Source organism: Carassius carassius, chromosome 45 (assembly GCF_963082965.1).
Source record: "Carassius carassius chromosome 45, fCarCar2.1, whole genome shotgun sequence".
NCBI lineage: Eukaryota > Metazoa > Chordata > Actinopteri > Cypriniformes > Cyprinidae > Carassius > Carassius carassius.
Window position 1 is genome coordinate 8,033,392 of NC_081799.1, and position 26,324 is coordinate 8,059,715.

Sequence of the window (26,324 nt, forward strand, 5' to 3'; positions counted from 1 at the left end):
AGCTCAATTTTGTCTTTTTAATGGTATGATAACACCAAGCTATCAGTATTGATGCATTTTGAAGTCTAGCCGATTTACATATAGGATACCTTCATCTGCCTACAGGTCTGGTTCTACAGAACATAATCAGTTTAATCTCTTTTTTGTATCTTTTTCTAGATAGAGCTGTGAAGATCAGAAGCAACACCCGATGAAACATGCAGAGGACTCTGAATAGATTAAGGAAGTCATACAGACTGCCTCTTTGGACTTTTCAACTACATTGGACTGTTGTATGAAGTTAAAAGAAACTGATGGCAAATGACCAGCTTCCAAAAAAGATTTTATGGACCATAGCCATGGATGTCTAATGGCTAAACCTTCAATGAATGGTTTCCTCTTTTGGGTCATTGGGAGCGCTGTAGAATGGAGGATCCATTCCAGATATTCTCTCAAGGGTCTATCACACTACCTCAAAGAAGAATGAGCAGTTTTCACCAGATGGAGATATGCGCATATTGCTACTGAACTGGTCCAAAGGTTCATTTTTCTGGACAGAGAACTAATAGGACCCTGAAGAAGAGGAAGTGGCCGTAACTTCACCCATGACAAAGTATGTGCATGAAGAGCCAGGCTGAAGCGGATGTAATGAGAATCGACAGTAAAGTTTTGAACAAAACTCGCTTTGTGGTCTACACCTGGGAAATATGAGACTTTAGTCGACAGACAAAACACAAACAGTTCTTCTTCGTTTTAATCAAGTGACTTCTACAAGTGGTTCTGGCATGGGTGGCTGGTGGCTGATCTGTTTGTCTTGTTTTTGATGGTACACAGAGGTGCCCCAACTGTATTGAACTGCGTCATCCTACCCACCTTGTTGTTGAGGTTGTCAGCTGTGATGCTGCGCAGGGGTCTTCTTGCCTGGCTCTCACGTGTGGGTGTTCTGTTAGTGGTGGTGTGCTGTTGCCTTTCCCTCCTTTATGTCATCACATGCAGCCCCCATGCTGATGAGCCCATGGCTGGCCAACCCCTGCCCAGGGCTGGAGGGATGGCTATGCCAGGAGGTCCAAGCAGGCCAGGTGGGGTTGGAGGTGCCCCTATCGGCCCTGCTGGACGGGAAGGGTACCAAGCCCTTCTCCAAGAGCGTGAAGAGCAGCACCGGCAGCATATTGCCAGCTTGAAAAAGCAAATCGCTCAACTCAAAGAGGCTCTCCAGGAACGAAGCGAACAACTTAAAGGCATGCAGGTCTCTGTGGAGAACACGGCTGGGAAGGGGACAGTGGGCGATGTGGCTGACGACCATAGTCACAGCGACCTGCAGGAGTTCCTACGCAGCCAGCTGAGCCGGGCAGAGGTGCACTCTGGGGTAAGACTTCCGAGTGAGTACGCCGTGGTGCCCTTTGAGAGCTTCACCTTACAACGCATCTACCAGCTGGAAATGGGGTTAACCCGTCACCCCGAGGAGAAGCCTATGAGGAAAGACCGCAGGGACGAGCTGGGGGAGGTGGTGGAGAGTGCGCTACATGCCCTCAATGCTCCAAATCAAGGTGGAGACAAAGCGAAAGCCAGCAAAGTCTACACACCTTCAGACTTTATAGAAGGTAAGAGTAACAGTTATGCAGTTAACTAGTATTTGCTTCCACTATGCTAAAAATCAGTGCTTCAAATATACCTTGTTTATGACCATGTAGAAAATACAGTGGCACGTTATTTTAAGGACCAATTCTCACTATTAACTATAAATTACACTAATTGTAAACTATGACAATGAATAAACTTTTGCCTGAAACTCCTATTAATAGCTCCTTATTAATAGTTAGAAAGCTAGTTTAGGGATGGGGTTAGAATTAAAGAGATAGTTCACCCAAAAATTAAAATTCTGTCATTAATCTCTCACCCTCATGTCGCTCCAAACCTGTTAGACCTTTGTTCATCTTCGGAACATAAATTAAGATATTTTTGATGAAATCAAATAGCTTTATGACCCTGCATAGACAGCAAAGTGCTGTCCTGGTTCTCTCGTAAATTGCATCTGAGACTGACCCGGAAGAGAAGAAATCATTAAATAAAGTCATTAATTTTATTTTATATACAGAAAAAGTATTCTTTTAGCTTTGCAAAAAATATGGTTGAACCACTGATGTCAAATGGGCTACTTTAAGGATGTCCTTAATGCCTTTCTGGGCATTGAATGTGGTAGTAGCATTGCTATCTATGGAGGGCCAGAAAGCTCTCGGATTTCATCCAAAATATCTTAATTTGTATTCTGAAGATGAACAAAGGTCTTACAGGTTTGGAATGACATGAGGGTGAGTAATTAATGACAGAATTTTCATTTTTGGGTGAACTAACCCATTAAGGGATCTAGACATGCAGAATGAAGCATTAATGTGTATTATAACTAATAAGCAGCCAATATGCCACTCATATGCATGCTATTAACAAGGCTGTGAGGGACTGAGGGATTGTACTGTTGTTTAACAACATACGGATTGTTCAGCTGATGAAAAGTGTTTTTTTCTGTCTTTGTGAAGACAAAAACTCAATAAAATTGTTTTGAAAATTGTTTATTGTTAAAATTATGTTCTCTAGGACCCTTTATACGGCCATTAAAGTCTATCCATCCGCCTCATTTTCATCCACGTTAAATTCAGTTTTGTGTTTAACCTGACTAAGGTCTATACATAGCCAGTAACTTCAAAATACTGATTCAGTAGAACTATATAGCCACAAGATGCATGTTAGCGTGAATTAAGTGTGACAGCTTGTGAGGTGTAAGTTGTTCCTGTTTGTAAACATTATTTTTGCTATTTCATTTAGTGCTGCTAGTGCAGAGATGACCACTTTACCTCATCTCCATAGGAAAACTCTGCATATCCCTGGACCACCAATAAAGCCCAGAACTTCTATGACATATTTAGAGAAAAGCTCTCAAAATAATCTCTGAAACACCTTTAAAGAGTTGAACAGTGTGATTCTTGTATCCTCAGAACCAAATCAGCAAAACAATAGAGCATCCTGAAGCAGTTTGCTAACACACTAAAGTCAGGATATCCTGTGATGACTCATTTTCATTTTCAGAGTTGTCTCATCACTGCCGTTTCCTCCAGAGATAAAGTGACACATCTCAGTGGTTATAGGCATTAAAGGAAATACATTATTCATGTTGATATGCACATTGTTTAGTCATAAACAACTGTTCTACAAGACTAGGTGCAGTGACTGCAGTGATAGTTAGCTAAGCTGAAAACAGAAGATGAGATTGACATGAACGTAACAAACAACTGCTGAATTTTCATGCTAGATTATGCTGGTTTGTTGCTGGTGTTTACTAGCAAAACAAGCTTCCAAAACACAACATTAACCATAATCCTGGTCTTTTATACGAGAATATATTAGGAGGAGTGCTGCATAATACCTTGAGAGGATAATAGAACCTTGCTTCTGCTTTTAAACAAACAGCTAATTTTATTCTAGCTTCATTTATAGTTTTTGTAAGCACATTAATGTGGATAGTTTTCATAAAAAAGCAACATTTTGAATGAAAAACTGACTACATCTGGATCGGATTCAGAAAGATGATCAAAACATAGATAGAGTAGATCGCTATAGATCCTATACTTCCTGGGTCGACATTTTATTCGCTAATGTTACGCAGCACGCAGTTGATTTATATGCTGTTTAATGTTTGATGATCGTGTTATTTTACATGCTTCTGTTTACACATGAGATCACTTGTTTCTGCTTCTTCTTCGCAGTGTTTTGATTCAAAGATTCAGTACTCTTTCTGAAGTAATACGCCTCCTAACGAATTACGTGTCAATGGTGGAATAAGAGTTAAATAAAAGACTATTTCTTCTCAATTTGATCCTCTTCTCAGCTCTTCTTCGACTGTATACTGAATAGACCCACTCTACTACACATCAGCAATGGAGAGCTTGTGAAAAATTCAAAGAGAGCCAAGGCCACGTCTGTAATAATTTACAACTCGGTGTCCAGACACAATGTCAGTTTACCCAGCCGTCTTGCTAACACTGAATGAGACTGAATAATATGGTCGGACATTCTACAAATATTCAGTCCTGAATCAACACAGGAAGCTTGACCATTACACCCGCAACAGTGCTTCGGCAAACAGGAATGTTTACAGAAAGCGTATCTTTTCTACCCACAAAATAACTCTCCCACCCCGTCCCTCGAGGGATGGATGTATCTCTCTCATTATCCTGTGGCCATTATCTCTGTTGGCTAACTGGATATAATGTTCCTTTACCAAGACTAGTTTTGTGGTGACACAATCCAATTTAGAGAGGAAAAAAGATCACAGTTCATGCCAAAATGTTACCCGTGTACCGTGTTCAGTAGCATATGATTTTGTTGTGCGAAGAACTGTTTCTTCTTAATTACCGTAGCTAGTTTTTCAGTGAGGTGGAGTCGAGCCTGCGGGTTACACTTTGATGTCTTTGCCTTTAGTAGCTTGTATTGATTCAGATGGCTTCCCTAATGGCCCTGCTTTTCCCATAAATGCATTTTATGTGTGGGATGGAAATGCTGGACGTGAGATTTATTTCAGTTTGCCAGTTTGTGAAGGCAAGCATCACTACTGTTTCTGCTTAGTGTTAGGGATTTGGACACGTTCAGAAACAGTGTAAACACTGTTTAGAACACCATAGCAACGTTTCCACAAATGTATTAGAAATTAGATAGACATATTTCCCAGTAAAGATCATAATGCAGTGTTTCCGCACTGTGCTACCAAAGCTAATGAAGTATGAAGCTGTGAAGTATGTTTTTCTTGACACGATCGACCCTTAGGCAATTGGGAATGTTTCGTACAAACCTGTATTGCCCTTTATAGTAAGAGTCTTTGTGCCTTTTATAGCACCAGTAAAAACCCTGATATGGGACCTGAACAATGCACATTTGATGCTGTACAGTAAAGAGATTTGGGCCTTTTAGAAGCATGAAAGTACTGAGTGAAATCCTGTTTTTTACCATCTTCATGCATGACCATCTTCCAGATGCTTTTAGTGTAAGTTATAACCAGGGATGTTATCCAAGCCTCAGATGACCTGGTGCTCCTAAAAAATCCCTTATCATAATTCCTTATCATGTCTCATCATTGCTCAGATCATTTGAGAATTAGATGAGAAATGCGTGAGTTCAAACTCAAATCTGACTTTTCATTGCAGGCTTTGCAATGACAAGCAGGATACTTCAACGAACATCTCCATATGCTCTCCATTCAGTCCATTGCAACCAAGATTAGGGCTGCACTTTTAATTGTATTCAACTGTGATCACAAGTTCTGCTTCTCTCGATTAATTAAGCATTATTATTTGTGATATTGGCCTTCTGGTTATTTATCCTGTTTTTTTCCTTTAATAATTTCATAATCTTGCATTGGTTAACATAATTTGGAATTATTATTGCAACGAATATCAGGAATTTCACTGCTTTAGCTTTTGAGAGAAGCTTCTTAAGGTTTTATATGTTCTCAGAGAGTATGTTACTGTATATGATAAATATAGTAAATCAGGGAAATGAGTTGATTTTCTCTTGCTTTTGCTTACGTGAAAGTTCAATAATTCTGATGAAATGTTAAAAAGACATTAAAACAGTTATGACCAATAATCACAGTTATATATATTTTTTAAATAATCATAATTATCAGTTTTGTGAAGCCCTAACCATGATGTTTAAAAGAACTCCTGTGACAGGTTTTATTCCACCAGTAGTTCTAGTATCACTAGTTCTACTTCTACTCTTAATGCCAACATTTGGTTTTATGTGATGCTTATAAATGATGAATTTTAATATATTGTAATGGGAAAGAAAAATAACTAATTGTATCTCATTAATATCTCTTTCTTAGACAATGAAGAGAAGAATAAATTAGCCACAGTGGGTCTCATCTGATAAGCATTTGTATGTACAAATTAGTGAGTGAAATGTTTTTATGAATGCAAAAATCACAAACTTTGGGTGGCCTTATAATCATGTTGATAAAATGTTGAGCTGCGAAATACCCCTTTAACAAATGCAGATTTAGTGCTTTCAGGAAAAAGCCTGATTTTAGAGAGAGTTGTATGTTTGCTGAAAGTGTTGAAAGATTGCTAAGAAAGCCCTTACATGGAGATGGTTTGGGTGTGTTTTATGCAAATGACTAACCTCAAGCACACAGTCACTCATTTGGGAAACACACAGTCACTCATTCATTAACATTAGAATGAGGTTAATAGCAAATGCATGTTCATAGACATGTTATGAATTAGGTTGTAAATATTCATGAGAAACATACAAATATGAAAAAATCCACTCAATTATTAGTGGATAAGACCCATGTTTTCTTTCAGGACCCAACAATGTTTAACACTGTCCTTAAATTGGTTTACAATCAAAAGTCAGAGATCTGAAATGAAACTCAGACATTTCTCATCAAAATGTACAAAACCAAATGATGTGAGCTGTAATGTTCACATTAACTTGATCACTTTTGAACTTAAACTTGAACTATTGAAAAAATATATATATATATATATTCTTTGTAAAACAAGAAGCTTTATGTAAAAAATAAAATGTATCCCGCATTTTCATGTCACTACCGAAACCGTGTACATTTTAGTCCATTGACTAAGCCTGATTTCAACTAAACTAAAGCACAATTAAACAGTTTTTGGGGAGTTATTCCATAACATTTAGTTTTTATAAGTGTACCACTTTTCAGAACTGTGCTAGCTAACTGTATGCTAATTAGCATTTTTGAGCTATGTTCAAAATTATCTAAAATTGTCACTCATTATTTCGGTAGTGACAAATTGGAACACATAATCCTTTTTTGGGGAAATAAGCAACATTTTTGTACAGTTGTACAGTTTTGTTGTATTTTAGTATTTAAAGTAGTGTTTTAGTATGCCAGTTAAAATTCTGTAATGTGATTTGGTCACTACCAAAACATTACTGTCACTACCGAAAATGTCCAGTCACGACCGAAACATGGGATGTTTTCAACTAAGATGTTATGATAGTGTTAGGTTCAGTGCAAATTTAAATGGATTAATCCCGAACTTTGAAATCTGTATGAACAGCTTTATGCCTTTTAGAAAGAAAACTGGATTCAAAATACTGTACAACAAATCTTATACATCACACTTGAAATATTGTTAAAATTGTAATTGTTATAGATTTACCTCTAAAAACTTTTTAATAAAATATGAAAAATATTCCAAAACTTTCTGTAAATACAATATGAGAATTAACTTCACAGTAACTAGAAATGTCTACCTTGGATATTATACAATTTGCATACATACAAAATTTGTGTAAAAGATGTTTCCAACCCTGACTTTGCACCAATTCTGTAGAGTGGCCCATATACAAGATCTTTGACAGCATCTGAAGACAAAACTTGATACAAACTGAGAACCCCACATCTCATGAACCACTGAGCAATAAAACCTTTCCTTCCTCTGGGTTTTTGACAGGCTTTTGAGTGTCTGCATTTGTAGACTTGGTGTCTTCCTTCACGCTTGTGTCTTTGTGTGTTTATCTTGGTAGTATTTGTCCTTGAGCTGCAGATTTCTTTGAAATTTGACTTTGCTTGCGTGCGACTGCATGTGGGGGTTTGGTGAAATGGTTTTTTTTCTTCACTTTCTCAATGTCTTCTCTTCACGGCAGGAATAGCGCGCACTGAGAAGGACAAGGGCACGCTGTACGAGATGACCTTCCGTGGAGAGCAGAAGCAGGAGTTTCGCCGGCTGCTCCTCTTCCGCCCCTTCGGCCCCCTCATGAAAGTGAAAAGTGAGCTGGTGGAGACGGCCAACATGGCCATTAACATTGTGCTGCCTCTGTCCCAGAGAGCCGACAAATTCAGACAGTTCATGCACAACTTCAGGTGACTCCACTGTCATTCTCTCGCTCTCTGTTATTATCTGTTGTTTATCGGTCTCTGCACTCGTATTTTCTTTCTTTTTCACAATTTTAGCAGTCTATCTTCCCGGCACTTTCCATAAATAAGGCACACTTTGGTATCCAGTAGTTTTAAAACATTCAAGGCACAGAATGCACACTGTGAGAAGAACCAATAGATATGTTTCATTAGTTACTTTCAGAAGCCTAATGCTATTGACTGGTATTGAACTTTACGTAAAGTTTAGAGTTTGAACTGTGTACACTTGACACAAACACAGCGTTTCATTTTTTCATGTGCTCAGTTTTAGTAGAAATGGTTTATACAATTTTCATGAAAATATCAGTATTGGTTATTGTAATATATTGGATATCACAGTATTTGCCCATCAAAAGCTTGCATTTATTTGATCAAAAATGCAGTCAAAACAATAATATTGTGAAATATTATTATAATTTAAAATGACTGTTCTCTTTTAATAATATTTCAAAATGTATTTTTTCTTTCGGTGATAAAGCTGAATTTTCAGCAGCTATAATTTTAGTCATCGGAGTCAATTCAAATTATACTGCAATTGTCATCTTTGTTTATCAAATTTATATTTAGTTCATTTTTATACAGAAGTTTGCATTTTGCATGAATACCTGTTACCACACGATGTGCCTCATTACAAAAATTATAAAACGTTTAAAACACTCTAAAGTCTACATGGAAGAAATGTTATTTTATTTTATTTTATTTTATTTGTAATACAGAGATTTATTTTTAATCCCCAATGTGTGTAGTTTATTGTATATTTTGTATATTTAATTTGAATGTTTATTTAAAGTTTTTTGCTAGACAATAACAAAATCACATAAGTCAGGATTTTAAACTCTATTTAAACTTTTAGTAATAGCAAATTTGCAAAAAAAAACAAAAACAAAAATGTAGTTATTTAAAATGTTTTTGGGACCTTTTTTGTACCCTCTTAGTTAAAACTTTTTTCACAAAGTCCTTGTCCTCTACATCAGTCATTCATTCTAAGTTATTTTTCTTTAACCTCTACATCCTTTTTTACATCTAATTTCAGTGTTTTAATTAGTACCTCCGAGCAGTGTTTAAAGAGCTTTATATTAGATGTTAAGTGAACACTTTGACCTCATTCTCGTTTCAGAGGCAGGAGAGGGTTACGTTCACATACAGAATGAGCTCAGTGCCAGCAGAGCCATCAAACTGATCTGTTGTGGCGTGTACATGATAGTGCAGCATATAGATTATGTTTGTGTTCTCAAAACAAACACAGCATTTAGTTTTTGCACTTTTTCATGCACTTTTGTGGCTCAGTCATGATAGAAATGATTACAGTTTAAATCAGTTTGTATTGGAGAGTGAATATTTGATATGCCATATCAAAAAGGTGTCAAGAGAGGCGTCTAAAATTTCTTTCTAAACTTATATTATCAGTAAAATGGCAGGAAGAAGTCCAATTAAACCAAATCTGACCCGCTAGGCTGCCACTGAGCAGCAAAATTCACCATGTTAGTCGCAGCGTCTCTGAAGTCTGACCAGCCGTGTCTTTATTGTGTCTTGGACATAAAAAGACACACATCTTGTTCAGCATCAGCTCAAACATTTGCCACACTTCTATCAGAATGTGGCTGCTTCAGATCAGGAATTTCACACTCGAGCTGCAGTCTTTGTGTTACGCTCGCAGTGATCTGTAGGGTGAACATATCCTGTCCAAATCTGCCACAGGCATCTCATGCTTCAGACTCAGTTTTGCTTTATTTTGTTCCACTGTTTCTTATTGCGATGTTTTCATGGATTTATAATGGTCATAATTATGCTGCCCTGTAGTTTTATGATGCCCACTCAACCCACAATTCTTTGCAGTTTTTTGTTGCAGTGATGCAAACTATTTTGATTATGTTGAGTAATAATGTCTTAGTTATGGTTAATGAATTATTTTAATGAGTGCCTTGGAAATTTTAAGGGAAAATCTATCTATTTTGCATTCTATTTGTTCTCTTTATCAGACAGTAAAATGTTTCTTTTGAGTTGGTGCAGTGGAGGTTGCTGACCCAAGTGTGTGTGTGTGCGTGTGTCTACAGAGAGGTGTGTGTGAAGCAGGATGGCCGGGTGCACCTTACCGTGGTATACTTTGGAAAGGACCAAATGAATGAGGTCAAGGGAACCTTGGAGAACACATCGAGGTATGGCACATTAATATGTGTGTGTGTGTGTGTGTGTGTGTGTGTGTGTGTGTGTGTGCGGAAGTGTGTGTACCCAAATATAGGAAGAGATAAGGTTGAGGTGATGACAGTTAAATAAAAAGGAACCCGAAGGGTGTCATAAGTTCCTTCCAGTAATCTCTTTCCCAGTGCATTATGGGTTTTGTCTGAACTGTGGGTCTTCAAACCGATCACACTCTGCTACCAGAGAGTCTACACAGAAAGAAACCAGTTTTAACCAGCATAAATAATTCCTTTAATTTATAGATCAAGCAAACTTAAAATGCTCATCTTCATGAAGATATTAAAATGCTGAACAAGCTGTATTAATAAAAGATGATGGTGATATACTGGGTTATAATCAAATGCACAGAGGCAACTTGAATTTCTAATGAGATGCATGCATACATTTGTGAGTGATATTAAATATATGTAATATATATTGAAATAAATATATAAATAAAGAGATGTTAAACATATTGCATTTAATAAGTAATTAAAATAAATGTAAAGTAGCAAGTGTAATATTGCTTTTATACAGTCCAGTAATTTAATGAATTTTATACACGATGTTAATAACTGCTGGTTAAACTAATTATAAACTTATAATAATTAATTAATAATAGAAAAAAATAAATAGAAGGTATACAAATGTATATATAATATATACATATATGTATGTATGTGTGTGTGTGTGTGTATACATATATATATATATATATATATATATACAACAGTAAATTATTCTATTCTATTAGATAAAAATAATATGAAATATTACTTACAATAACTAATAATACACTAATAATAATAATAATAATAATAAATAAAATAAAAATATAAAAAGCATAAATGTGAGTATGTATATATAATTATAATAAACATAAATATATAGAAAGTATAAAAATGTGCATATGTATTAATGGATATTTAAAAAACAATAACACAATATATTATATTATATTATATTATATTTCCAATTTAATTTTAGATTTCAAATAATATGAATTAGTACTTATGATAACTAGTAATTGACTAAAAATAACATAAAAATAAAAATGTATATAGAAATATATATATAAGACATATTTAAATCTATGCAGACATATTGTGTGACTCTTGGTCATTATCAGTACCACTGGCACACAGCTGCGCTCTCATGATTACTGATTGGAGGTCAGTGAATCTGCACTGTTAGACTGCAGTGACTCTGACCTCCAGCCAGTGTGAAAATAACAGGTCACTTCAGATGCGGCTCGGAGGCAGATGAAATCAGCGGAGCAGTAGATTGCCTGGAAACCAGCCAGGATCATGCTGGAAACCTCGCTGCATTGCAGCGGATAACATATCTCTCAATTCACAGGAAGAGAATGGCTTTCCTCTTTATGCAGAAACATTCGCATGCGACTGGACACAGAGCTTTTCAGATCTATCTTCCCTGAGCAGGTTTTTCCCACACAGAGGGACACTTCTGGAGAGGATTTGCTGGAGAAATGGGAAAGCAATCTTGGCCTTGTAGCTCTCAGGATAGGGGAGGGCCAATAATCAGCACAGCTCTTGTTCCTTCTGTGGGAATTCATTGGCTTCTCTGTGGAGCAGAAATCAAGGGAGCTTAATTCTTTTTGTACTTCAGCCTAAGTGGATTCGCCACAATTTCCTGATTATTCATTCCAGCTCTCTCCTGAATGTCTAGAGCTAATTGTTTGTAATTTCCCAACGGTCCCGACTCCCGAATGCTTGAAAATCTTCATTTCTTAAAGGAATTTACCTTAAATACAACTCGAGTTTCGAGTTAAGTTCTACTTAAGTTCTAAATTATTGCATAATCATTTTAAACACTTAACAGAGCAAGTTTTAACACAGTATTTCTTGTTATATTTTTCAACTGGAGAAAGCTTTATTTATTTCAATTTGCCTGGTATGAAATAATTATTAAAAAAAAATAGCTAAGGTCAATATTATTAGCACTCTTAAGAAATTATCTGTTTGACTGGCTAGACTGAAGTTTGAAGGACAACCTGGAGAAAAACGATGTATACTAGAAACGTGTCCTTTGGTCAGATGCGACAGAACTAGAGCTCTTTGGCTGTAGAGATGTTGCTTGTGTTTGGAGTAAGAAGGAATAGGAGCTCCATCTCCAGAGTGAAACATGGAGGTGGAAGTGTAATGCTGTGGGGATGTTTCAGTGCAATTGAAACGGGGAATTTCCTCAGGGTCAAACGAATCATTAATATGGAAGACAATGAGAAGATTTTGAAAGACAGCTTCAGGCAGTCTGCAACAAAAGATGGTTTGGGTCGACGATTTGTCTTCCAGCGACTCAAAGCATAGCTAATTTCTAATGTAGAACTACATGAAAATGAGCAAAGGGAACCTCTTTGACTTTGACTTTTTTTCATCCATACTGAGTATTTCTAATGGTGAGCCGTGCAGCTAGCGATAGCTGTCCAACATCTGACCAGCATATTCAGTTTGCTAGTTAAAAATGAAATGTCTTTTTGTTTTGTCAATAAATCAGTTTCTTGCAAGTAAAAATTAACATTCTAAAGGGAAAAGCATTTATAAATGTATTGCTGCAGTAGATTATGCATCATATCATAAACAAGATGAATGATCATGAATCCATGTATCAAACCCACTTGGAATGCCCACAAGTTTTGACACAATTTTCCACACATAATCTTTTTGATTTATGTCCCTGTAAGTGGGCAGAGAAAAATCATTAAGAGGAAAATTGCTCACAGTTGCTATTAACATCATCTGGCACACACTCGCCTGCTGTATCTGACAGTTGCTGAAACTTTATGCTGCATTGGCTGACTATTCATTTGCATCAAGTTGAGCTTGACTTTGTCACATACTGTAGCCAAACGATCTCAACCATAACACATCAAGAGTCACCTTTCGCTTTTGTTGCCTCAAATTACCAGCATCAGTAACAGTGTGAATGTCTCTTAATCACTGCAAACTGTAAAAGGTGCAGTTGTGCTGCATGCATTATTTCTACTTGAAAATTAATTTCATTGATTTGCATGGTTTACTCACTCTCAGGGAATGCAAGATGTAGATGAGTTTATTTCTTCTTGGTACACACTGGAACAGCAGGACATTTTTATCTAATTATGCCCATATAGGGTGCTACAAAAAAATAAAAATAATAATAATAATTCTCTGACTTAATATGCATTATTATATGGCATGAATTTTTAGGTTAATTACCTTAAAGCTTTATAGTGTAATGGTATCAGACAATCCTTTAATAGCCACAAAATGTTCTTGTCTCCAAGTTTCTAAGTATTTATATCTCTTGATTGACTAAAGCTATTGGTGTTTTGATACTGAATGCAGCTGTAATTAACTTTTAGAATATCCACAAATCAATATGTTATTCTAGACATGAACATTTTATCCAGGGCTTTAAATGCACATCGTCCTAAGCCAGATCCTGCATGATGACACTGAATAACCTTCAGTCCAGCTTTTAGTTCATGAACTGATATTATTGTCACGGCAGAAGTAAGGACAGGAAGCAGTTGCGAGTAATTGATGTTTAATAAGAGTAGTATCGTCAGGCTTGATGATGGTGGGTGACGCAGGGACCTCAATGGCAGCACAGACAGGTGAGGAGGTGATTGAGTGCTCTGGTGGTGGTGAGGAATCCGCGTGATGACTGGTAAATCCAAAAGCGACCGAACAGGAACAAGACACAATGAAGCAGAGCTGGTGGAACACAGACAAGAAGCACGGAGGACCTCGAACAACGATCTGACAAACAAGAGACGAAAGACAGGGCATTAAGTAGGCTGATGGAATGAGCTGCAGCTGCCGCTGATCAGATGATCAGCGGTAACACCCACATGAAACAATCAACATGACGTAAGAGCAGGAGACGGTGCATTCATGAACCGTGACAGTACCCCTCCTCCTAAAGACGCCTCCTGGCGTCCCCAGACTCTCTTACCTGTCGATTGTAATCATCGATAAGAGAGTGATCCAGGATGTCTCTAGCAGGCACCCAACTTCTCTCCTCCGGACCGTAACCCTCCCAGTCCACCAAGTACTGAAATCTGCGTCCCCTCCGTCTAGAGTCCAGAATACGATTGACCGAATACGTGGGTTCCCCATCTACGAGTCGCGGCGGTGGGGGGGACCGGGGCAGGCGGATTAATCGGGGAATGAAATACAGGCTTTATTTTGGATACATGAAAGGCGGGATGAATTCTCCTGTACGCTGGAGGAAGTTTGAGGCGGACTGCCACCGGACTAATGATCTTGGTGACAGTGAACGGGCCAATAAATTTGGGAGCCAATTTATTAGAGACGGACCAGAGAGGAATGTTCTTGGTAGAAAGCCACACTTTTTGACCCACGACGTATACGGGAGGCCTAGCCTAGCTTTAAGCGATCGGCTTTAGCCTTGGTGCATGCCCCCACTTGGAGTAGAGTCTTGCGGGCTCTAGTCCAAGTGCGGTGACACCTCTGGACAAAGGCATGAACGGAGGGGACCGCGACTTCGGATTCCAGACTGGGAAAAATAGGTGGCTGGTAACCTACACTACACTCAAACGGAGATAGGCCCGTAGCTGATATTGGTAACGTATTGTGGGCGTACTCCACAATTGACAGTTGTTGGCTCCAGGAGGAAGGATTCTTGGAAACCAAACATCGCAACACCCTTTCCAAACCTTGGTTGGCTCTCTCGGTTTTACCATTGCTCTGGGGATGAAACCCTGAGGACAGATTTACAGTCGCTCCCAGTAATCTACAGAATTCACGCCAAAATTTGGACACAAATTGGGGTCCCCTGTCGGAGACCACGTCTGTCGGGAGGCCATGTAAACGAAAGACGTGATCTACGACGGTCAACGCTGTGTCCTTGGCTGAGGGTAATTTGGGCAAGGGAATAAAGTGGGCCACCTTCGAGAACCGGTCCACCACGGTCAAGACTACCGTGTTGCCCTGGGAGGGCGGGAGGGCGGTAATAAAATCTAGTGCGATGTGGGACCAGGGTCTCGAAGGGACCGACAGCGGTTGAAGTAACCCATCAGGGGGTCGATTGGAAGTCTTACCAGTGGCACAAACCGAGCAAGCCAAAACAAAACTGTGAATGTCGCGAGCCATAAGTGGCCACCAGAATCGTTGCTTGACTAAGAATTTAGTACGGTTAACTCCTGGATGACAAGCTACATTAGAGTGATGCCCCCACTGGATGACGTTGGACTGTAATCCCTCCGGCACAAATAATCGATTTGGTGGGCACCCGGGCAGAGGCGTTACCCCTTCTAAGGCCGTCTTGACCTTCGATTCGATCTCCCATGTGAGTGTGGAGACCACTAATGTCTTGGGTAAAATACACTCGGGAGTAGACGGGCGTTCGGAACGGTCAAAAATACGCGACAAAGAATCGAGTTTGATGTTCTTGGAACCCGGGCGGGTACAAGAGAGTAAAGTGAAAACGTCCAAAAAAAAGTGCCCACCGAGCCTGCCTAGAGTTCAACCTTTTGGCAGTACTAATATATTCTAAATTCTTGTGGTCGGTCCATACTATAAAAGGAACCCCCGAGCCTTCTAACCAGTGGCGCCATTCCTCCAATGCCATCTTGACTGCCAACAATTCTCGGTTACTAATATCATAATTGCGTTCAGCAGGGGATAATCGATATGAAAAAAATGCGCATGGGTGCACCTTGTCGTCTGAGGGAGAACGTTGGGATAACACCGCACCTACCCCCACCTCCGACGCGTTGACCTCCACCACAAACTGACGTGATGGATCAGGGATGATCAGGATAGGGGCTGAAACGAAGCAGCTCTTCAGTTTGGCAAACACAGCCTCGGCTGTGTCTGACCACCTGAACGTAGTTTTGGAGGAGGTCAAGGCGGTCAGAGGTGCGGCTAGTTGGCTGAAGTTGCGAATAAAACGCCGGTAGAAGTTGGCGAACCCCAGAAACCTCTGTAGGGCCTTATGGGAATCTGGACTTGGCCACTCTACCACAGCCTTAACCTTCTCGGGATCCATGCGTATTCCCTCAGTCGACACGATATACCCAAGAAACGGAAGAGACTGTGCATGAAACGCGCATTTCTCCGCCTTGACAAAAAGCCCATTCTCTAGCAACCTCTGAACCACTCGTCAAACGTGCTGCACATGTTCCTGGAGAGAAGAGGAAAAAATCTATATGTCGTTCAGGTAGACATATATGAATTGGTCGATCATATCTCGCAGCACGTCGTTGACGAATGCCTGGAAGACCGCTGGGGAGTTGGACAGCCCAAAGGGCATGACCAAGTATTCAAAATGCCCCCTTGGGGGTGTTAAAAGCGGTCTTACATTCATCCCCCTCCCTGATACGGATCAAATGATAAGCATTACGTAAGTCCAATTTCGTGAAAATCGATGCTCCCTGTAACCACTCGAAGTCTGAAGACATCAACGGCAAAGGGTAAGTATTCTTTACCGTGATGTTGTTCAGTCCCCGGTAATCAATACAAGGTCACAGCGATCCGTCTTTCTTCCCCACAAAAAAGAACCCCGCCCCCGCTGGAGAAGAGGAAGGGCAGATGAACTTCAAAGCTAGAGAATCAGAAATATATTTCTCCATAGCCTCCCTTTCTGGGACAGAAAGTGAATATAATTTGCATTTAGGCAGAGACTTACCTGAAAGTAAATCTATGGCACAGTCATAGGGACGATACGGAGGAAGAGAAGCAGCACGAGACTTACTGAACACTTCCTTCAGGTGGAGGTACTCCGCGGGCACGTTAGACAAATCCAGTGCCTCTTCCTGAAAAACAGACATAGAAACAGACGGACAAGCAGACACTAGACAAGACTCATGACACTTGTTACTCCAGGCCAGGATGGAATTTAATTGCCAGTCTATTTTGGGGTTGTGCAGGAGGAGCCAGGGGTGACTGAGTACTATGGGTGCAAGAGGAGAGTCAAGGATGTAGAAGGAGATGGTTTCTGAGTGGTTGCCTGATGTGATGTGTGAAATGACCGGCAGTCTCTGTCCATTGAGGGCGTGAACCGTGATGTGGTGCGTGAGGGGTCTGAGGGAATCTGAAGTCTGCGTGCTAGTGCATTGTCCATGAAGTTATCTTCAGCCTCAGAGTCAAGAAGTGCTCGACAGTCGTGAGTCTGTGCTGACCATCTTAGTCTTCCCGGCGGAGATCCCACCCGATAGTAGCCTCATACTTACTACCGGGCTTGGCCTTTTACCGGACAGATGTAGGCGTGATGACCGCCCGCCCCCCCCCCCCCCCCCCCCCCCCCCCGCAGTAGAGGCACAGACCCAGGGACCTCCGCCTCTCCTTCTCCTCCCAGGAAAGCCGAGCTCGCCCTACCTGCATGGGCTCGTGATCGTAGGAGGGGCTGGCCACGTCCCCGCCGCTGACTCAAACGTCTGTCTGAGCTCTCGGTGTGGAATTGGGTAGATTCCGTCGATCCACTCGTGTCAGTCGTGCATCTACCCTCAGTGCCAGCTCAATGAGTCCATTGAGTGAGGTCGGAAGGTCCAGGGCGTAGATCTCCTTCTGGACGCGGTCAGCCAGCCCATGCAGGAACATTTCCCACTGCGCCTCCTCGTTCCATCGTCGATCCACCGCCAGGGTGCGGAACTCGATGGAAAAGTCTGAAACGGATCTCTCTCCCTGACGTAATTCAGCTAGCATTTTAGCCGCCTCTCTCCCGGCCACGGCCCGATCAAAAACCCATTTCATCTCGGCAGAGAGTGTCTGGAACGAGGCACAGCATGGATCTTGATTCTCCCACACCGCCGTTCCCCATAATGCCGCCCTCCCAGTGAGCAGGGTTAACACAAATGCCACCTTGGCTTGTTCGTTGGAGAAAGTCCTGGGTTGAAGAGAGAAATGCATATTGCATCGTGTTAAAAAAGCTCTACAGAAATTCGGCTCACCCGAGTAGGTCTCCGGAATGGCGAGGCGTGGTTCCGGCTGGGAGGGGGTCTCCGGTGATGTGGGAGGAACGGGTGGTGTGAGCGGCGCAGTGGGAGCTCGTAGAAGCTGTAGTTGCTGGGTGAGCTCGGACACCTGCGCCACCAAAACCTGAACAGCGCGACCAGTGTCGTTAAGATTCCCTTCCTGGGAGTCCATCCTTCGAGCACTGGCACTGAGGAACTCTTCCAATGCCGTTGATGGGTTACTCGCTGCTTCCATGGGTGTTCAGATCGTTATGTCACGGCAGAAGTAAGGACAGGAAGCAGTTGCGAGTAATTGATGTTTATTAAGAGAAGTATCATCAGGCTCGATGATGGTGGGTGGGGGACCTCAATGGCAGCACAGACAGGTGAGGAGGTGATTGAGTGTGCTGGTGAGGAATCCGCGTGATGACTGGTAAATCCAAAAGCGACCGAACAGGAACAAGACACAATGAAGCAGAGCTGGTTGAACACAGACAAGAAGCACGCAGGACCTCTAACAACGATCTGACAAACAAGAGACGAAAGACGGGGCATTAAGTAGGCTGGTGGAATGAGCTGCAGCTGCCGCTGATCAGATGATGAAACATGAGACGAGCAGGAGACGGTGCATTCATGAACCGTGACAATTATGCACAGAGCTAATGGAAGTGCAACTACCCATGTTAATCTTGTCATTACATATTTTACCAATTGGATTTCAAAGTATGATTAACTCTTTCAAGTACGCCTGATGATTGTAGTAGTTCTGTGCAATGAAATTGGCATCACTGTTCCTGAAGTCTAAGGCTTCCTGACATTCCTGACCTGTAAAGTGTGTCTTTAGCCAAGTATTTTAACCTTAAAGAGAGCAGTATCCTTTGCTAATTAAAATTATAATATAACTGAAACATCCTGAAATAACCTTTACTTTTAGAAAGAGTTATAAAATTGTATTGCAAGCATAAATGAAAACCCTTCGCAGTTATGTATTTTGATCTCCATGTTCTTGAGTTAACACAGATGTCTTGTGAAAGATTTTTCCAGTAGTCTGATAAAGCAAGTGCTAGCTGTTTCAGTTCCTTAAAAACTATTCCAGCCTCAAGAGTCCAGTCATTAACAGCTCTTTTAACAAATTATAGCTAATTGTTTACAGCTGCGAAATCTCCAAAAAGAATCGCAGCTCTTGAATGGTTTTAGGATTTATGTGTGTTCAAACATCTCTGCTAGATGTTACTGTATACACCTCTATTGATGTTGAATCAAAATCTTTCAGAATGCTATAAAAACTACTTTAGCCTTTTCAGCTTTCTGCACTGTGGCGTTAATCAATTATAATCAACTATCAAGTATTACTACTTAATAACTTCTGCGTATATGATCTTAAAACACTTTTTAATGTTGTCATGTTCTCAGAAGTTAACAGAGGACACCATGACACAGCAGGAAGCAGGAGATGAAGTGGTGATAAAAATGTGCAGGGTTATTGAATAATCTATGTCCTTTACTTTGTCTGACCCGCACAAATTCAAGTGTTATTATACCAAACCGAAAGCGAAGGAAAATTATTGCTTCACATTGTCCTGTGACATTAAAAACCTTGAAATGGAATTGAAACTTGTGAAGACAAATAAACCACACAGTTGTGAGATTAAACAACAATAGCAAGCATCGCAATAGCAAGGAAAGTAAATTAAATATGAAAATAGAAAAAAACTGACTTGAATAAATTATTAAATGACAAACTATATAAATGAATAACTAACGATGTTATGTTTGTTCTTTTGAAGCTACACACAAACAATTACTAATAAAGGAGTAGTTCACCCAAAAAAGAAAATTAGCTGAAGATTTTCTCACCCTCAGGTCATCAAAGATGTAGATGAGTTTTTTTCTTCATCAGAACATATTTGGATAAATTTAGCATCATATCACTTGCTCACAAATGGATCCACTGCAGTGAATGGGTGCCATCAGAATGAGAGTCCAAACAAATGGATGGATTATAGACTGAGAATTTTAGCCAGAAGATAAAAACATCTTTATGAATTTGTTTCTTACAAACATTGTTTTTCACTTCACAAGACATTAATTGATGGACTGGAGTGTCGCAGATTATTGTGATGTTTTTATCAGCTGTTTGGACTCTCATTCACAGCAGAGGATCCATTGATGACCAAGTGATGCAATGCTATCTGTTCCCATGAAGAATTTTCAGTTTTGTGTGGACTGTTCCTTTAAGAATCCTGAGATCCTTCACTGCAAGACGATCAACATCAGTCCTCACAGAGCAAAGTAGTTAGATGTGATATCCGTATCTGCCGGGCAAAGTGAATCGATACACATTAATAATTTGTGTTCATTTGAGAAGGGGAAGAGAGGAGTGTAAGTAACACTGCATTATACAAACCTGGTTGACGTGAATATTGATGATGACACTATGCATAAATTTAGCAGTCTAAGTGCTCATTATTAAATATCCACCATTAAACAACACATTGAACTGATCAGACATTCCAGTAACGAATATTTTGGGGAAAAATTTGTCTCCAGAATTTAGCATAATATAACGAAACCCATCTTTGGGGTCATATGGGGACATGCAAAGTTCGTAAAATTATATATATGTGTATGTCTGTATGTATGTAATGTGTGTGTGTGTGTGTGTGTGTGTGTTTGTGTGTGTGTGTGTGTGTATATATATATATATATATATATATATACATACAGTACAGACCAAAAGTTTGGACACACCTTCTCATTCAAAGAGTTTTCTTTATTTTCATGAATATTATTGTAAAAGTATTTATAAGCAATTTCTCTGTGTGGTTTTGCATGCTGAAGTGAAATGGAAAAATGCAATAACTCGACTGTTGGAATGAAAAGTATCCTAGACAGTTGCCAGTCTTTGAAAACAAGTCAGTATCACAGAAAGAAATATTTGGAATGTTGTTCTGGCTGATGGCAAACTGTATATCACATGCATGCATGCTGAAACGCCTCAGGCTCTATTCCAAAGCTGTTCCGTTAATGTGACTTAAATCAAATCTTGTTTGCCTACTATTTGTAACTGCCCTAAATCTGCCCCGACCAGTGGCTTTTGAACATTTTTTTGGCTGGGTATGTTAACAATGTCTGCTTTTGTATGTATTTATTCATTGTAAAACAACTCCCATTGGTTGGAGCAATGTTTTCATGGGTTATGAATCTTGGTCACAGAAAGTAGGTGTTTTTTTATTTCTCTCAGACATGCTGGCCTATATTTTGTATTTGGCCAATAAGAGCAGCGGGGCAGTCACGTGACAGATGCTTTACAAGCATTTTTCTAGTGTTTTCTAAATGCTTGTTGCTCCAGGATTTCATATTACTACCATTTTTGTCTATCCTATCTGCTCTCTCTCTCTCTCTCTCTCTCTCTCTCTCTCTCTCTCTCTCTCTCTCTCTCTCTCTCTATATATATATATATATATATATATATATGTAAACACACAGCAACCACCTTGATTTATGGAACATCTCTCTATTGTAAACTAGAGTGTTTGATGGTGTGGGTGCTGCATTGTTCATGATTCAATAATATAAAGGAAGTAGCTCTTCCTGTTCCTGCTAAAACAGCTGTATGGCTTTAATAGCAGGTATTATCTGCACTGTGTGTGGTGGCATCATGCTTTTATATGTCAGCTTGGCTCCAGCCCAGCACATTACACTTTAATCATCTTTGTGTGTGTGTGTGTGTGTGTGTGTGTGTGTGTGTGTGGCTGATTGTATTCATAGTCACAAACACGCAGCTCTGTCTGAGGATGCCTGTTATTTTCTCTATCAGTGAGAAATGATGCGGGTCACGCTGTAAAATCTGCACCCGCCATCAATCACAGCAAATCTTACGCTTCTGTTTTTCCATAAAACGGTGGATTTGTATATTTACTGCTGCTCAGTTTTTGTGGCAATGTAGTCTAAGAAAAGTCAGTAGAAATACGGCCCATTGTTCTGGTAATATGAAGGCATTTTCTGTATTGTTTTTACAGGTGTTCTGTCAGTTTTTTTTATTTATTACACATTGTATTATGCATAACCCTTTTTTCATTTCATTTACTATTTAATGTTTTTTTTCTACATTATGATACCGGTGGCAGCTATATCACAGAGACGTGGTTGAGGAGTAATAATTGTTCTGTTCTTGATGGTTATCGATGAGAACGTTGTGTGATGTTCATGTGTCTGCTCTCAGGGAGCTGAACTTCCGTAACTTCACTCTGATTCAGCTGAACGAGGAGTTTTCTCGGGGTCGAGGGCTGGATGTGGGCGCTCGTGCTTGGAAGGGAGGAAACGTGCTGCTCTTCTTCTGTGACGTGGACATCTTCTTCACAGCCGACTTCCTGAACACATGCCGTCTGAATGCCCAGCCTGGTGAGAGCAGAGAGGAATATCTATATATATACAATACTTACAGAGCTGAGTCAATCTGGCAATTTGGGTACTAAAAAATGGCTTTGCATTAGAAACAATATATTGAACCAATTGGCTTCTGACTCAAATGCAGCTAGAGCTACTCTCGGAAATAACTTCCTTTATCCCAACGACTTCTGCATGGATTTATTCAGCTGTTGTCATGGTATTTAGCTGATGTATGAATCACTTCTCCAAGTGTGGCCTAATAGACTAACCACAGGTGAAGAGATTCACACTCATCTATCAGCATGATCAGCAGCAACTGACAAGCATGTGGTTTAGTGATCAAATACTCTAGTCTATATTCTTATTGTGAAATATTTTGCTTGAATAGTGCACCTGTGCTAGCATTATTTAAAATAAATGAGTCCTGTCATATAAATGATTAAACGTGGCTTAAATGAAAATGTGTTGTATATGCTACTATTCAAAAGTTGGGGTTCATTAAGAATAGTTTTTAAGGAAATTAATACTTTTATTCAGCAAGAGTGCATTAAACTGATCAAAAGTGACATTAATGGCATGTATAATTTTTTATCGTTTAAAATAAGAATGATTTCTGAAGGATCATGTGACACTGTAAACTGGAGTAACGATGCTGAAAATTCAGCTTTACATCACAGGAATAAATTACATTTTAAAACTAGGGCTGTCAAGTGATTACAGTTTTTAGTCAATGTAGTTTTCTGGTTAATTAATAGAATAAGTCAGACTTAAATTTTGGCTTAGAAATGACCCCTCCAGAAAGTCATTGTTGTTTTAAATGAGAAAAGCATTGAATAGACATAATAAAAAGTAGCATTAGAAAGAAATATTTAGATTCAGCATTGAATTTATTACACATAAACTTTTTAGGCTTCAGTGTAAAAAAAAAAAAAAAATGCATTAATGTATATTTACATAGACGTAAAGAGGTGCCAGGAATGCATTTAATACGTTTTAAATGGACATTATCGGGTTGAATTAAAAAAAAAAATATTGAAATGAATAAAAAACTAAATAATAATTAATACTCTAATTATGTAACCAAAACTGCAATGCTTTCGTAGTTTTAATGTTTATTTTTTCCATAATTAATCTCACAAGATTAATTTGACAGCTCTATTCAAACATTTAAATAGCTATTTTAAATAGTAATAATATTTCACAATATTACTGTTTTTCCTGTGTTTTCGATCAAATAAATGCAGCTTTGGTGAACATCAAAATCATAAAAAAAATCTGACCACTCCAAACTTTTGAAAGACCATTTAATGATATGTATCATAAGCAGCTGTGTGATCTGACTCTGTTTTAGGAAAGAAAGTGTTTTACCCCGTCCTCTTCAGCCAGTACAACCCAGCTGTGATTTACGGCAGTCGCGATCACATCCCCCCTGTGGAACAGCAGCTGGTAATGCAACTCTTAAAATACTGATGGATTGATGCGTTGTGATGGAACACAGTCATCACGCTCGTTTGGCATTGATATTCTGAGCGTGTAGATGATAAAGAGCCTGATTAAATGTACTGATAATGCAGAAAGCTGACATGAGACCAGGGGCCAAAATGACATTTGCCACACTTGCTCATGCTGATTGAACTGAGAAAATCTATTAGCTGAAATATTTCTTACTCGCTAAATTTCTTTCTTACTGTAATACTTCTTACATGACTACAATAGTTATATGGAAAAAAATGCAGTTTTTCCAGTTGTGTCAGTTTTTATCCTTTCAGATAATGATTTATTTAGGTTTTCATTAATGATAGTTGCACTAATTTGAAGGGTTTTTATCACATCAGTTTATTATGTAGTTACTGGCAGTTTTATTTACTCTCCAAAAGCAATTTCACACACATTTGGTGCTTGGCAAGTGTTCATTTTGGACTGTGAATGAGACCGCAGACAGCAGCAGACGACTATATAAGAGTATTTCTGTGTACTTCACGATTCATTCTTTTACAGATCATTAAGAAAGACACCGGCTTTTGGAGGGACTTTGGCTTTGGAATGACCTGCCAATACAGATCCGATTTCATCAATATAGGTAATCGTCCTATGAAGCAGCTGTTGACTGACGTGAAATAAATTCATTTATACGGCTGATCAAATGAATGTAATTAAGAGCAGCTGTTGCAAGCACAAGTATTTTAGAAATAAAGGACAAAGTTGTTACTGTCTAGAATTTGACCTATACCCAAATGTAAGGTCATTTTGTATGTAAAAAGCACTTGAAACACTTACGCAGAGATGCAATGAGAAGAGAACAGGTCCCACCTGTGGGAATCAAGCGGTTCCCACGACTTCACCGTCCTCCTGTCTAGACATGTGTGACATCACGTGATACAACAGTTTTAGCTGATATAGATAATGATGTTTAGTAGAGTATATGCACTTCAGGAAACACATGAACAGACGTCTCAACAGACAGAAGGCAAAAATCCAAATGCTCCATTAAGGAAGGCAATACTTCATTTATACGCACAACTAAACAAATACATAAGCTACATCATGTAAGCATCAGTAAGATTTATGTTTTCAAAGGAGTCTCTTATGCTCACAAATTCTGCATTTATTTGCTCAAAGATAATAAAAAAATCCTTATATTGTGAATGTTGTTGCAATTTAAAATAACTGATTTCTGTTTTAATTCCTATGATATAAAGCTCATGATCATGAGTCACATGATCTTTCAGAAATCATTCTAATATGCTGATTATTATCATCAATTTTGAAAACAGTTGCGCTGCTTCATATTTTAGTGGTAATAGTGATACTTTTTTGAGGAAATATCATTCATATTAAATAGATTTGACTCTTTACTGTCACTTTTGATCAGTGAAATATAAAATGAACAAATATCCAGACAGGATCAGGAGCACAGGAGCAGCTGTTTGTCCTGAGGAAAGTTCAAGCTTCTCTTTAACAACAACAGGACATGCATGTAAACAAAGAAAGAACAGTTTCTTCCTGCAGATGAATTATTATTATATTATTACAGCTGGCAACATTAACAACACAGTGGTCAAATTTGAAACTATTTTTGCATGATCTGGTGCTAGATACACAAAACATTCTCACCCCCCAAAAAAATTTAAATCTGTCATCATTTACTCAAACTCCTGTGACTTTAGAAATTATCATGGAAGTCAATGGGAACAAAACGATTTCAGTATCTTGAGAAAGAATGGCATTAAATGCTTGAGCTCCACCTCTGTGCTGCGTGAGTTAATCCATGAAATGACATGATGTTGACGGTCATTCCCCACATTTTGACGGTCTCCTCCTCTTACAGGTGGTTTCGATGTGGACATCAAGGGCTGGGGCGGCGAGGACGTCCACCTGTACAGGAAGTACCTCCACAGTAACCTGCTGGTGGTGCGTGCCCCGTCACGAGGTCTCTTCCACCTGTGGCATGAGAAGCACTGCGCTGACGAACTGCCTCCGGACCAGTACAAGATGTGCATGCAGTCCAAAGCCATGAACGAGGCCTCGCACGGCCAGCTGGGGATGCTGCTCTTCAGACACGAGATCGAGGCACACCTCCGCAAACAGAAGCAGCGGAGCGGAGCTAAAAATCCTTGATGGATGTGACCTCTTCTTTATGTGCTCTTAAAGGGACAGGTGGCACAAAAATAAAACACTGATGAAGCTTTGTGACATTTGACGTAGTTTGTTCTGTGGAAGCAGAGCTCTGGTGGTTTTTTCACTGTTTTTACAAAAATTCAAAAGTAGTGTTGTCAAATGAGTAATCGCGATTAATCGCATTCAAAAGAAGAGCTTTTGTTTACATAATATATGTGTGTGTGCTGTGTATATTGATTATGCATGTATAAATAAATACACTCATATATATTGAAAATATTGATAAATATT

At 39.3% G+C, this 26,324-nt stretch overlaps 1 protein-coding gene across 1 annotated transcript; it reads left to right on the forward strand.

The window, feature by feature from the left end:
* Nucleotides 1–321: 321 nt before the first annotated feature.
* On the forward strand, nucleotides 322–26,158 carry csgalnact1a (chondroitin sulfate N-acetylgalactosaminyltransferase 1a). Its single transcript, XM_059539455.1, has 7 exons — nucleotides 322–1,580; nucleotides 7,657–7,873; nucleotides 9,982–10,083; nucleotides 22,249–22,427; nucleotides 23,767–23,861; nucleotides 24,414–24,495; nucleotides 25,744–26,158. Exons 1-7 carry the CDS (start codon nucleotides 803–805, stop codon nucleotides 26,031–26,033), a joined length of 1,743 nt encoding a protein of 580 aa, XP_059395438.1. The 5' UTR covers nucleotides 322–802; the 3' UTR covers nucleotides 26,034–26,158.
* The last annotated feature ends 166 nt before the right edge of the window (nucleotides 26,159–26,324 follow it).